This window comes from Populus euphratica, unplaced genomic scaffold, assembly GCF_000495115.2.
Source record: "Populus euphratica unplaced genomic scaffold, PopEup_1.0 scaffold103.1, whole genome shotgun sequence".
Lineage (NCBI taxonomy): Eukaryota > Viridiplantae > Streptophyta > Magnoliopsida > Malpighiales > Salicaceae > Populus > Populus euphratica.
In genome coordinates, this window is record NW_011499891.1 from 1,214,511 (window position 1) to 1,228,580 (window position 14,070).

At 32.2% G+C, this 14,070-nt stretch overlaps 1 protein-coding gene across 1 annotated transcript; it reads right to left on the reverse strand.

Annotated features, from left to right (window-relative positions):
- Window positions 1-1,846: 1,846 nt before the first annotated feature.
- LOC105131295 (WD repeat-containing protein 48-like) lies at window positions 1,847-11,424 on the reverse strand. Its single transcript, XM_011034209.1, has 19 exons — window positions 11,267-11,424; window positions 10,154-10,263; window positions 9,131-9,289; window positions 8,624-8,689; window positions 8,411-8,500; window positions 7,930-8,229; window positions 7,504-7,601; window positions 7,133-7,168; window positions 6,897-7,017; window positions 6,557-6,793; window positions 6,118-6,213; window positions 5,906-5,971; window positions 5,667-5,705; window positions 5,446-5,580; window positions 4,582-4,943; window positions 4,216-4,309; window positions 3,372-3,560; window positions 2,872-2,993; window positions 1,847-2,544 (listed from the first exon to the last, which is right to left on the reverse strand). The coding sequence occupies exons 2-18, from the start codon at window positions 10,250-10,252 to the stop codon at window positions 2,895-2,897; spliced, it is 2,286 nt and encodes a 761-aa protein (XP_011032511.1). The 5' UTR covers window positions 10,253-10,263; window positions 11,267-11,424; the 3' UTR covers window positions 1,847-2,544; window positions 2,872-2,894.
- Between the last annotated feature and the right edge of the window lie 2,646 nt (window positions 11,425-14,070).

Consider the following 14,070-nt stretch of genomic DNA (forward strand, 5'->3'; position numbering starts at 1 on the left):
AAGCGTCGCTGTACAACCTTATCCAGAATAGATTTTGTCATGGTTTGGAAGGGTTCACTATAATTCTTTTTTTAAGAAGGAGAACTCTATTAAAAATAATAATTTAAGGCATGAGTTTTGACAGAATATATCTGGGTTTCTTAGATAATATTTAAAAATAAATAGGAATTAAAGAATTTTAATATATTATAGGATGTATAGAAAATTAATGAGTTAAGGGTATTTTTTTTTTTAAACTAATTGGATTGGATCTAGCAATCCCACATTTATATGTGAATCATGAAATGCTATGGTTTTTTTATATTATTTTATTCATTTACCTATTTTAAAATAGTAACTTGGGTAAAAAACATATTCAATTTTTATTAGTTAATATTTTTTTCAATTGCAAATTTCTAATTAAAAAAATTATTAGAATGAGGTATTTTATGTGGTTGAAATTATTTTTTTAAAAAAATATTTAATACATAATACCTTGGAAAACAAGATACTAAGTAAATAATTATATGAAAGGGAGAGGTAAATGAATAATGATGAGTTCCATATGATCTGCTGGCTGTGGAAAACCCTCTGAAAAAGGCAATGACTTTTTTAAATTAGCTCAACAAGGGAGGGTTTTAGGATAACCTTTACGATTGGTCCCTACCTCATGGTCAACGGGGAAGGAAAAAAAAAACTTTGACTCTTCAGTGTTTTAGATTTCTATTATTTTAAAAAATAAAATAAAAAATCATAGCTCAAACCATTTTCGTTTCTTAATTTTATTACCCTCGAATAACCTAATATGTATAAATAAGAAAAACAATCAATATATTGTGCATTTAACTGAGTAAATTTATGCAGAACAATAATCACAGCTCGATCAAGGGGTCTTCTAACTATATATATATATATGAAGTGGAGTCTACTAAGCTGTTAATATTGAACAACCCAGAGTTTTGCCTTTTAGGATTGTAATTGTGATTATTTAAAATGTTTTTTATTTAGAAATATCTTAAATAATATATTTTTTTATTTTTAAAAAATTATCTTTAATATTAATACATCAAAATAATATAAAAATATTAATTTAAAATTAAAAAACAAATAAAAAATTTTAATTTTTATAAAAACTTTTAAAATATAAAAATGAACACGAACTTTATATTCACTGTCAAAAGATGTGGCTGTGAGCCACCAACCAGAAGGAAAACAAGGCAACGTGTTATCTGTTCCATTCATTCTTGGCCTTTTCTTAATATTCAAAACATTTCGTGCTTAAAATTATATTAAAATAATTTTTTAATATTACCATATCAATATTATTTAAAAATATAAAATAATAATAATAATAATTTTAAAGCTAAAACAGTTCAATATTTTTTTTCAAACTACAACCCAAAACCATACCCATTATTGCTTCCAAAGATGTGGCACAGGACATGGCCAAGCCTGCTACCACTACGAGGAGGGGGACATTGACAGGGGCAAGCAAGATGATTTATTTTCTGAACATTTAATATAATGTAACTCCTATATACAATAGAGTATAACAAAGGGCAACTAATTCATGTTTTTTTTTTCTCAAGTAATTAATTGTCCTTTTCTCTCTGAATATATCTAATATACATTGATTGATAGCAGAGTTACAATGCATAACAAGCAGTCACAGAATTGAGACAGAAATCAGCACACTTGGGAATTTGGGAGCACCACTCAACATTATAGCATTGGGCTTCACAAGATTACAGAAACTGTTTATGTAGGGAGGCCGGAGGCCTGAGTGTGTGAATTCAAAATTGCAATTTCCAATTATTGTAAAATGAATACAAATGGAAATGACTTTAAATAAAAATTAAGGATAATCTGCTGGCAAAAAAATCAATTACAATTACATATGGCAGCACAAAGCATACCATGTGAATTGAAGCATACTTATTCTGGGACAATCTATCTCTCAGCTAGTTTCCCCAGTACATGATCTTGTTTACCAGCACCAAATAAATTTCTTTATGAAAATGCAGACACGGGGCAAAAATTATAGGCACATAAATAGAATGACTAGTTCGAAAAAAAAATGGGAACTGTATTATTTGCAGAAAGAGAAAAGAAAAGGACCGTATTCATAACAGTGTTTCTATGGCTAGGTAGGTATTGTACCCAACAATACAAATCTACAAAGCTTTCGACATCATAACTCTAGCATGGCACCACTTGGGACAGTTCCTAGGATACTTCTGGTTAATTCTCCACCCGTCACAAATCTCTCTATTTCCAGAAGCGGACTTGCCCTACAACTTGGCAATGTCCAACCACAAAAGCTTGCATGACTGCTAGACAAAGTTCAAAATTTATATACCATGTGTCCAACAAAGGAAAATGCGAAACAGGATCTTCTCGGCAAGTTTGGATAAAGGCCATAGATTCAGCAATCGATTGATTTCCCAAATTTACAAGGATCCAATTGGATACATCCTTACAAGTGATGTACCCCACGAAGAATCAATGTATTCCCCCAAAATCTTACACAAGCACATGATTTCGATCACCACAAGCCAAGCAAACCTGTGACCCAATAAATAATAATAGCCTGAAAAATGATCTTTTGTTTGTTCTCCATATATACACCAAATGAATATACTGACTCAGCATGTTCAAAAGTAGCCTTTCAGAATGCAATCAAATATAAATTCTAGAGAAAAATAAAATTTCCTGCAGTTTTTAACACATCCTATTGTCAAAATAATCGGACTCCCTTTCCTTTTTTCAAGATATAGAATTCAGGGAAAACTCACAAATATTGAAAGATGCATCACATAAATTTCGACTCAAGGGGGAAAGGTAATAGTTTGGGAGGATAGACCCAGAATAAGAGAACAAGTCAGTACTCACCTGCTCTCAAAAATTGAATGGAGTCACCTTCCCTGAGCTGATCTGTAATTGAGGATCAGATCCTCAGGTTTCTTCCATATGTAAGCTCGCACTGTAGCTAAGCTCATGTCTGGGGATAAGACCTAGAAAAGACAGGCTTTCCTTGAGAAAATAGACAAACATAATAGAGTAAAGAAAGAAAGAGCATGCAAAAGAGAAATAAGGACAGCAAACGGTTGTTCTTATACATTGCCCACTTTTCTTCTCATACAATATGTGATTCTTGTTTGAACCTTTACAACTCATTTTATAAGGATGATGTGCTCTTGGACATTCACCGCTCATGGATATATTATGCAGAAATGTCCATCCACGGATAGAAGTAACATTTAAAAAACTGATGAATCCAAAATCATAGTGTAAGCCACATTTGGTGATTACATTTGTTTACCTGAAGTGCCTTATTATGCAAATTTTGTGCTTTTGAGTGGATTTCCTCTAAAAATGAAAATTAAAAGGACCTGATTATTGCACAATATCTCTATGGAAGGCTTAAGCTTTTGCCAAGGCTTCACTCCAGATCGGAAAGACCCATCTCCAACCACTGAATGCTGCAAGTGTCCTCCAAGTCCAGGAGCAAATGTTCCATCAGTATTCAAATTATCAAGTGGTTTGTCAAGGACCATCTTTTCTACAACATAATTGACAACCTGCAAAAAAATGTTTGTAAAACCCAGATAGTAAAAATGGATTCTTCAGCATATCACAGAAAATACACTGGCAAAACAGCTTCCAACTCAGGATTCATTTCACATCTTATTTCTTTTTGACAGCAACTAAGCTATAATTTGACCAGATCAATGGTGCAATATCAATGCATTTCCACTGAGGAATGAGAGAGTTACACTTTTGAGCTCCAGAAACATGAAATTTAAGAATAAAAACAGATTTTGAAACAGAAGCTTAGCATATCCATGATTTATGGAATAAGATCAGAAAAAACCTCATCATACAGGAAGACATTTATCGCATGCTAGTCTGCTAGACAGCATCAACAAAAGGCAATTGACTACCATTTCTTGACACATTAAATATTTTTAATTATTGTAGCTGAAATCCAGAGTTGCATCCAAATGCATCAATGAGACTTAATCAAGCCATCAATTTGTATTTTAGAAAACAGGAGTTGAACAGGAATGTGAAAGTCCAAAACATTGACAAAGAAACATTCATGAGAATATAATGTCAGAAATCTTCTTTTGGCAATGTATAAATAATTCCAGCCCAGCATCACATGAATATTGTGAAATATTTCCAGATCATACACGCATGCAAAACTTTTCTTCCTTGCTGAATCCAACTTACTTTATGTATTCTCAGGATGCGAGGAGCACTTAATTTGCCTTGTGTGAGAATCTGAAAAGCTGAGCCTTCGCATGGATGCAAATAAAAGCTGCACCTGCAGAAATTTGATCACTTTCATTATTCTGCTGAAATAGAAATACACTTAAGATGAGAAATACTTGAGCACATTAGCATATTGATTGTTAACATAGTTTAGAGAGCCCAATAGGAAGCATAAATATTCAAGAATGAAATCTCAAAAGTTGATCAGAATAAATTAAAGAATAAGAATAACAGCCGGAAACAGATGCCCTGTTCCCGTATAGGAATGCTTCCCCGTGACTTGCAAGTACAATTCGAATAGTGAAAACAAGGAAAAAAAATTACTTGGTGTTTTCTCTTGGAGGTAGGCGATTGTTCAACACACAATCCAAACACCACCAAGGGAAGTCCTTCTCGTCTTCACTTCCATCTAAATCAGTAATTTTCTTTCTCCATGGACCTCCTTGAGAGCCCTCAGTAACCACTGAAGGAGGGGAAACTGTTGAAAATTGAAATGGAGGATAAACCATGGAGTCATTTTCAGCACCACCATCTACATCAACTCTAGAATGGGCAAGACTTCTAGAAGCAATATCCTTTCCAGATAAAACATCTCCATTAGCAGAAGCTTGACATCCAAGTCTTTGCCTTCGCTTAGCCAACCAATGAGCCAACAAACCTTTAAGGGTTTCACGAGCTAAATTAACCTGCAGATTATGAATAAGTGCCATTATGAGTATAATTCAAGTGATTTAGAAAGATTCTTCTTTATCAATGTTGAAAACAAACTGTTGACAAGAATAGCAATTGGCTTCTACCATGAACAAATTGTTATGCTGCAGTTTAATCACCATTTATTACATCCAAAGAAGATTGTTTGCTAAAGTAGAAACATGCCAAAATGATTTTATTTCTACACTTCTGATAGGCAAATCACATACTAATGTGAGTTTTGGGGACCTGCACAGTGAGACGTCAGTCATTTCAATTTATAATCAAGAGGCACTCACTGAACAGCTTCAAACATTTAAAGCATTTGATTCTTTCAAAAGAATAAACTAGTTCACTAGGATAACATATATGTTCAACTCGTTCTCAAGCGAAGCAAAAATTCTAACTTATTAACACTTGTGTAAAATTGAGAATCAACAGGTTCCATTTTAAAACATTTTCCCAACCCATACATGTACAAAAGTTTTACTGTTTTACCTTGTCATCCTCAGGTTTCCCTACTATGTTAAGATCTGCTGAATACATCTCAGCAGAAAAGCACTGGGGTGTGTCCAAATGAACAGACAAGTTTCCAAGCCTGGTATCCACAGTGAACCATGCAGGAATGCTGACCTGGAATGTAAAAGGATCAACAGTAAGATCCACCAAAATTTCCATGCAGCACCAATATACAGCAGAAAAAGACCTTATAATCATACCATTTCAAATAATTGTTCCTTTCTCTCCTCAAAGGACACCTGGAAAATGTCAAAATGAAAATATGGATAATGCCTGTATTATGCCAAACTTGAAACCCAATTTTATACATGCATATAGATGGCATAATTAGTACACCATATGATAGGGCAACTACCTCCCCTTCCAGGGAGCAGATATGCACTATTGCAAGGATGTAATCAACAATTCACACAAAAAGAAAGGGAAATAGAGATGTGACCTTCCCATAGTCCTCAATTACAATGCCCCTTGTGATCTCCCACAGCTTCACTGAACCAGCAGTGTCCTTCCAAACAGGTATGACAGGTAAATTTCATAGAACTCCATTGGCTAAACCACCCCCCACTCCCAAATAATAATAATAAAGAAAAGAGAACATTTTGGTGATTCCCTGTATATTTTAATAAATATGGCCAAAAGTTCCACGCATACCTTGGTCAAGACATGCCTTCTATTATTTAAAATTTCATGCTGCACTATTGCTGAAGTTCCAGGAATCGTTAAGGTTGGTTCTTTATAGACTGGCACCTACAGAAAAGTGCAGTGCATTAAATAATACAAAGAACAGGTACTGCAAGAGAGTCGCCATATTAAATAATTTTTAGAAACTCAGCAAAAATCATTCATAAAAATGAAAAAAAAAAAAACACAGCAATTACATCAAGCCCAAGGGAAAATCTGCAACAGAACACAACATAATTCAGACTACAAGAAACCTTTTTGTAGTCACTGGATATTAATTCTCTCCAGTTCAAAAATTAACAAAAAATTAAAATTAGATGTAGGACATTAAATGGGATGACTTGATGACCTACAACTTATTACATGCAATAGCATCAGTTGCTTATAAAAGGCTATGAGCATTACTTACTGGAATCGATCCTTCTAAAGAAACCCTTGCCCTTGAAAAGGAAAGATTACCAGCCAAGAATGAACCGCCTCTTTTAAAGACCTTTTGAGGGTTGTGCGCTTCAGCAGGCCATCTATCAACCGACGAATCTGTGGTCGCAACCCATATACTGTCATCATGTAATGCCAACTGCAAGATGGGGTGCTCTTTTTTGCAAAGCAAAAGACTCTCTCGTGTTGCCAAGTCTGTCAAGTACAACTGATGGTATAAACAGAATTGGGTATCAAAAATCTGGGCACCAAAAATAACACTAAAAACTACGGAAATTAATTATATAGATTTCACAGGCAAAACTACTCACAGAAAGATCCCTTCCACCACTGTATACATGGCTGAATGTTGGAGTGCTGGCAAGTGCCCAAACCGAATCTGTATGCACAGCATATGAATGCACACAACGCTGCATGCCAAGGTCCCACAGCCTACAAGACAATCCATGAACTATTCAGTACAAGGTCTTGTACATTTTTATTAATGAAATGATGGGTATTGGATGGAAGGACCAGAGTGAGAAAGAAAAAGGAGCAAGATACCCACCTGATCATAGAATCAGAAGAGCCTGATAAGCAATACCTACAAAAGTAAAATGGAAAATATGCTATCAGGAAACAGTACTGAAACAAAAATAAAATGGAAGAAATATCCAATTAAATTTGCTACATAAACAAGCAGTTGGTGCGGAATGAAATAAGAGCAACCCATACACTCCCTGAGCTATCAAGAAACAGACATAATTTGTAAAAGCCTTTACAAATTACTTTTATGAGATATTCAAGGGCAGTATGAATGCATACAGCACATATGCATGCAAGCATTGCAATCTCTATGCCAGATTTGATCCAAAATTTAATACTTAACAAGAAAAATTATGCAAACAAACTTGATTGCTGCAGAACCATTCAACCAACCTGCCAGTAGAATCCAGAAGCAATGCTCTAATGTTATCAGTATGCCCTCTTAGCTTCATAGCCTTCGAACCAGTTCGCGGGTCCCAAACACGGACAACCTTGAGGAATGAGGACAAAAGATAAATCATCTCTTGCTAACAATAAGCCAGTATCTTTGCAAGCTATTAAATGATCAAAGCATATGTGTCCAGAGAACAAGCATGTATGCTCTTTCCATCATCTCGTGTGTCTGCTGTACACCAGCTTAAAGAGGTAAGCATACACAAATGACTGAAATATCTACCACAGAGTCATAAGCCTAATGGTACACCTCTCCTGAGACAGGAAGGCTCCAAGTTCAAATTTCCCTTCCCCACAAAAGCTATGGAATTATCAGAACATAAAAAAACCAAGAAATGACTATCATATCCGAATATACTAATATACCTTCTCAATCCCACCAGAGACAAGACGGGTTCCACTATCATTCATTGCCAATGCATAGACTGACTCCTTATGGCCTTTGGCACCAATTGGTACATACCCCTGAGTTGTGTGCACAGAAATGCTGTTGTTTGAACTAATGGTTCGCAAACTTGTCATGGGCAATGAATTGGTAGAACCATTTACACCATTTAAACAATCATCTTCCATTGCATCACCAGACTTTGACACAGGAGTAAGTGCAGCTTCCACATCCCATATGAAAACTTCCCCACCAAGGCCACCAGAGGCAACAATATTGCTCTAAAATGCAGGACACTAAAACAGGATCAGGAAATGACTCCAATGATATTAAGATCATAGAACTATGGATTCAAGCATGATTCCACTAAATTGAATATACATCTTAAGATTGCAAGATGCACTAACTGGAACGTTTCATCCATGCGTTAATAAGATCCACAAAAATTGACACAGAAATTACATTTTTTTCTGCTGCTGCCAGACAAGTAACATAATCAGAGTGTTGACGAAGTGTCTTGGTACAAGTTCCATCGGATAAGCAATTCCATGTCTGGTATATCACCCAAAAGAAAAGGAAGAAGAAGCAATTAACCAATACGAAGCTCAGTCAACAAGTGTACAGCCAATAACTCATTCAATACAAAACCAACAAAAATAAAGAAAACTGGCAAACCTTGAGGGCAGTGTCCGAAGAGCAAGAGACAAGGGTGCTATCACCGGCAAGGACAGCATCGTTTACCTGTACAACCAGGGATGCCCCAAATATATCCCATTTTAACTTAGGTATTCACAAAAAAAAAAAAAATGTTTATGGCACAAGAAAATAGCAGCATAATATATCATTCCACTCCACAAAGAAAAATGAACAATTAAAACGATGAGGGCACTCTAAATCACCATATTAAATGCTTATTCAATGAAAAATCAAGTTTGCATGTTTGGCGCACTTGGACTGTGAGGGAGTCTTGCCCATTCACATTTGATAATTGATTAGAAGATTCATTCAGGGTGAAAATTATCAAATCAAACTTTCTCCCCCCAAATTCAAACCTCATAAAAGACAAGAAACATCAGCTAAAACTATTATCCAATAGTTACAGGCAACAACGAAGCACCAACCAGATCCTTGAAAGGTAACAGATACAATAATGAACAAACTGACAAAGGATTAAATGAGTACCCAATCAACATGTGACTCAAATGTGGCAGAGCAGGTAGCGGAATCTTCAGAAATGGCCCATCTCTTCAGCGTGCCATCACGACTCCCAGTGAAGAGGTAATCACATCCATTAGATACAGTGGACTTCAACACTTTCAGACAGTTTATGCCAGCACAATGCTGCAAAAGAGACATCCCCAAAAGAGGTAGTATTTGGATCCATAACTCCAATTAAAGTGACAAGTACATCAAATCTGATATGTTTAAAGAAAATCAAGCAGCACACAATTGAAGATGGAGTCGCTGTAAAGAGAATATGCCATTCTTTGTTTTTTCTTCTTTTATTGGAAAATATTAACACTTTATGCCCTTACAGATACTTCAAACATTTATGAGTATTACTCAAGGCTGAATTTCAATTTTAGACAAGCTAATAACATTCAACTTAATCATGGAAAGCATGTACATTGTACTCATATAGTTTACTCTGGTCCATTAAAACAACAAAATCAAGCATAAAACCAACCTATTACAGACAGCAGCCTAGAAGGGGAAAAAAAGTAGTTCCAATCACAACACCAAAAAATTCCAAATAAAAATGGAAGAGCAATATAAGTACATTAGCATCAATAAGTAGTCAGAGCAAATATACAGTACAAATATTTGGACATGGTACATGAGCAGAGAATATGATCGTTTACCCAAAATTAAACTTGAAAAAACAGCATGCTGGTAATGTCACCACTGTATAAGAATGTCATGCAAAGACTTGAATGATCATCGTAACATTTAGAAGTACTAAGAAACAGCATCAAGTACTGTGCATGGTAGATATTATCAACTACATGAAGTTGATTTCACTGGAATATCATCAAGCAAGCAAGTTAGGTGGTAGGCACTTATACAACATCAAAGTGGACAATGATAACTCCATATAAAGCAATGACATAAAAAATTAGAAAAAAGCAACTTATTCACTTCAAATACTCAAAATGTTGAGCAAAACTCAATATTAAAAACAGAACAACTGCAAGATCACTTCACCTTTGTGTCATCAGCATCACTCAAAACATATGTTAGCCTCTTCTCTTTACGTGGGCGAACAGAATTAGTTGTATTCCCTGCACTACCCACGCGGTGCATTGCAACAATATCTAAGAGAGATATAAATCAAAGCTAATTAGCAATTTCTTTTTTAAAAAAAAAAAGTCACAAATATATCATTAATTCCTTCAAGCTACTTGCACAAGTGCATATTAATCAACTATTATTTCCTTTTAGAAAACCATCAAAGAAAACAAAGAAAAAGGCTGAGAAGGCATTCCTTCAGAATGTTTCCACAGTTTTTCCTACCAAGTAGCCAGTTTAAGATGTTAACCAAATCTCTTTTCTCACACTAATCATGAGTTACACAAACTAAATTTTCCTTACACAGGTATACCTGAGGTCCAAACCACAAACTGCATCAATAAAAAAAAAATCAAAAAAAACGTAAAAAACCCTAACATAAATCATACAAAAACATACCCAGAAACAGATGAAACAGCCACAATGCACCAATCAAGCAACCATCCAGTTCATTCAGCAAATAAAATTAAATTCATCAAACGGTAAACCAAAACATAAACCTGAGACTACAACCACTTCACTATTCAAACGTGCATTTTTGGACCACAAAACCATCACTTTCATCCCCATAGCAATTCCATAAAGGTAGCGAAAAAATATCATTCTGAGATTAAAATTTAACTCATTAAGACAATAAATCAAATCCTACACCTTGGATTACAACTTGCTCCCTACATATCCTACTACGTTACCATTCCCACATACAAATCGCACTCACACACGCATTTGCCTGGGAAAGGAAAAAAAAAAAACTAACAATCTACAAAGCTAAGCTTCGTTTCACAATTCTACGCATGCGAGAAAGTACATCATTAAGCTCAAATCCTAATACGCTTGATACCAAATTTAAATGCTACGATTAAAAAGTAAATAAATAAATCTTCTTAAGCTAGTTTATTCAAATTGAACCTCACGATACACAAAATCAACGATCCATACCCTAAAGTGATGGAGATAATGCGGAGAGTAACTAAAATCCACAGCACAGAAAAGAGAGAAATTGCGAATTGAAGTGGCTTGGTTACTGACCTGTTGCAAGTGATTTAATGGATTCTAGAGAGTTTTTTTGATTCAATTAAACCCTAGAAGGAAGCGATTTTTTTGGTAACGACGACGACGACGACGATGATTGTTTCTTGTTTGTTTTTAGAGAGAGGGAGAGATTTGGGAACTGATAAAAGAAAAGAAAATCGTATAAACAGACTTCCTGTTTTTTTTTTTTTTTTTGGGGGGGTGTGTGGTTTCTCTGACCAGGAACAACAACGAGGAAGTCAAAGGTGGTGTGTAAATATGATATATGGTATAACTGAAACGACGCCGTTGTGCGTTTAATGAAAGGGCAAAAAAAAAACAATGATATGAATTGAAAATGCAACGCTTGTTCTTTTTGTCGTTGTTGTGTTCGGTTAGTTTGTCGGAATAAGATAGATGAATATAAAAAAAATTTAATGTATATGATTAAAAACATTATAAAAATATAAAAATAAAATATTTTATAGAATAATTTTGAAATAAATTTATATATTTTAATTAATGAATACATTATCAATGTCTCAATTACATTTATTTTTTATTTGGAGATGATCAAATGATTAAAAAAATAATAAGTTTTTTTGTTTGATATTATAGTATAAAATATTTTATGAAAATTATTAAAAAATATTAATTTTAATATTTTAAAAAAAATATCTAAAATTAAAAATTATTGTGCTTTCAAACAATCTGATCCGAACACTCGAGAAGTGTTTGAGGTTTTGGTAATTATGATTTATACATCGTTGTCATCATAGGTAAGTGTTAATTGCCGACCATAATGCCTGGACAGGGAGGGGGTGGTTTTTAAATGTTCTACTGTCAGCAAGAGATCGTGTTGTTTGTTTTTACTCTTATAAATCGAGTTTAGTGGTTTTAAAAAAAAAATTATTAGAAATTAATTAATTTTAAATTATTTTAATATATAAATATTTTTAAATAATAATGATATATAAATGGTTGTAGTATTCTGTTTGTGTTTGTATTTTTAAAATATTTTTTAAATCATTTGAAAACTTTTAAATTTTTTTAAAATAATATTTTTTTAGTATTTTTATATAATTTTGATATATTAATATGAAAATTACTTTTTTAAAATAAAAAAATATATTTTTAAATTAAAAATATTTTTAAAAATAACTACAATTATACCAACAGTTACGTAGCTGTAGCGGGCCGCATTCATAACAAAACTGCAGATTAATCTGCAAGTTCTATTTTAAAGTGGGATTCAGATTTTTTTAGAAATTTTAATTAGAAAAGGCTATCTAATAACACATACTTTATAACCATTCAATTTATTTATTTATTTTATTTTCTTTGTTATATTTTTTTATTAGTTTTCACAAATATTTGAAAATGTATACAACTTAAAATCTAAATTACGTCGAGTTTTAAGTTGAATTTTAAAAAGTATTGACTTGTTGAAATTTAGTTAATATAATTTGTTTTTAATGGTTCAATTAACCCAATTAATTTTAAATCTGATCAAATCAACATTAAAAAATAAAAAAATATATTATTATTTTAATAAAAATATTAATATAAAGTGGCTTGAATTTTTTTTCAAAATCAATCCTTAAACCAAGCCTACAACTATGCAAATATAAATCAAATCTAATTTAATAACATGATAAGAATAAACTATCATTAAGAAATTCATAATAATTTCAATTTCTATGATATCTAAAATCAGAGCCCTCGTCAGAATTAACATGAATCCCTTTGATTTCAATTTTAAAGGCAAAAAAAAAAAGGAAGGAAAAAATATTAACCCTATGGATTCCATTATTCCATTTACAAAAATAGGAGGAACAGGGGGGTAAGAATGGACGCCCGGCTTTAAAGAATTTAATAAATTGTTTTGGTTCAGTATATTAATTTAAATCAAAGAATATTAGCAATTCCTTGACAGTGTGCTTTTTTTAATTAAAACATTCGAAGTGGAGGATCTCTTTTGCACGAAACAAGATCTAGTTTATAACTCCATGCCATGTCCGCATATTGATACAGGCTTGTGATATGTTTGTACTTTATTGTGAATTTATAAAAAACAACTGTTATAATTTATAATATTTTCAAGAAAATATTACAAAGATAATTTTAAAAGATATTATAAAAAATATCTGTAAAAAATATTATAACAATTAAAAATATTTTTTAAAAAAACTATAAAAATAAATTATATATTTCAATATTAAAAAAATAAATTCAAAAGCGATAATTTTAAAAAACATATGTAAAAAAATATTATAACAAACCAAAAACCACATAAAAAATACTATATTAATTGATAATGTTTCAAATAAAAAATTATAAAGCTAATTTTTTAATTATTTCAATAAAAAAAATAAAATTAGCAACTATAATTTTAAAAAAATATATAAAAAAAGAAATTTTTGAAGAAAAAAATGAAAAAAAAAGAAGAAAAGCACGTGAGGAATGGAAAAAATGTAAAAACAAAAAAAATATATGTGGAGAAAATTACAATAACTTTTCGTATATTTTAGAGTATTGTTAATATTTATTTGCGGCTCACGATATTTCTTGAGTTGACCGTGAATTGAATTAATTTTTTTAAAAATAGAAGAATATTTTTAGATATTATTAATATATTTTATTATAGAAAAAAATTATAAATGATAAATTTAATATATATTAAATAATATCTTATTTAAATATCTAGATAATGATATACAAAATAATATTTAATAAAAATATATTAAAATAATATAATATATTGAATTGATTAAAAATATCATAGTATATATATATATATATATATATATATATATATTATA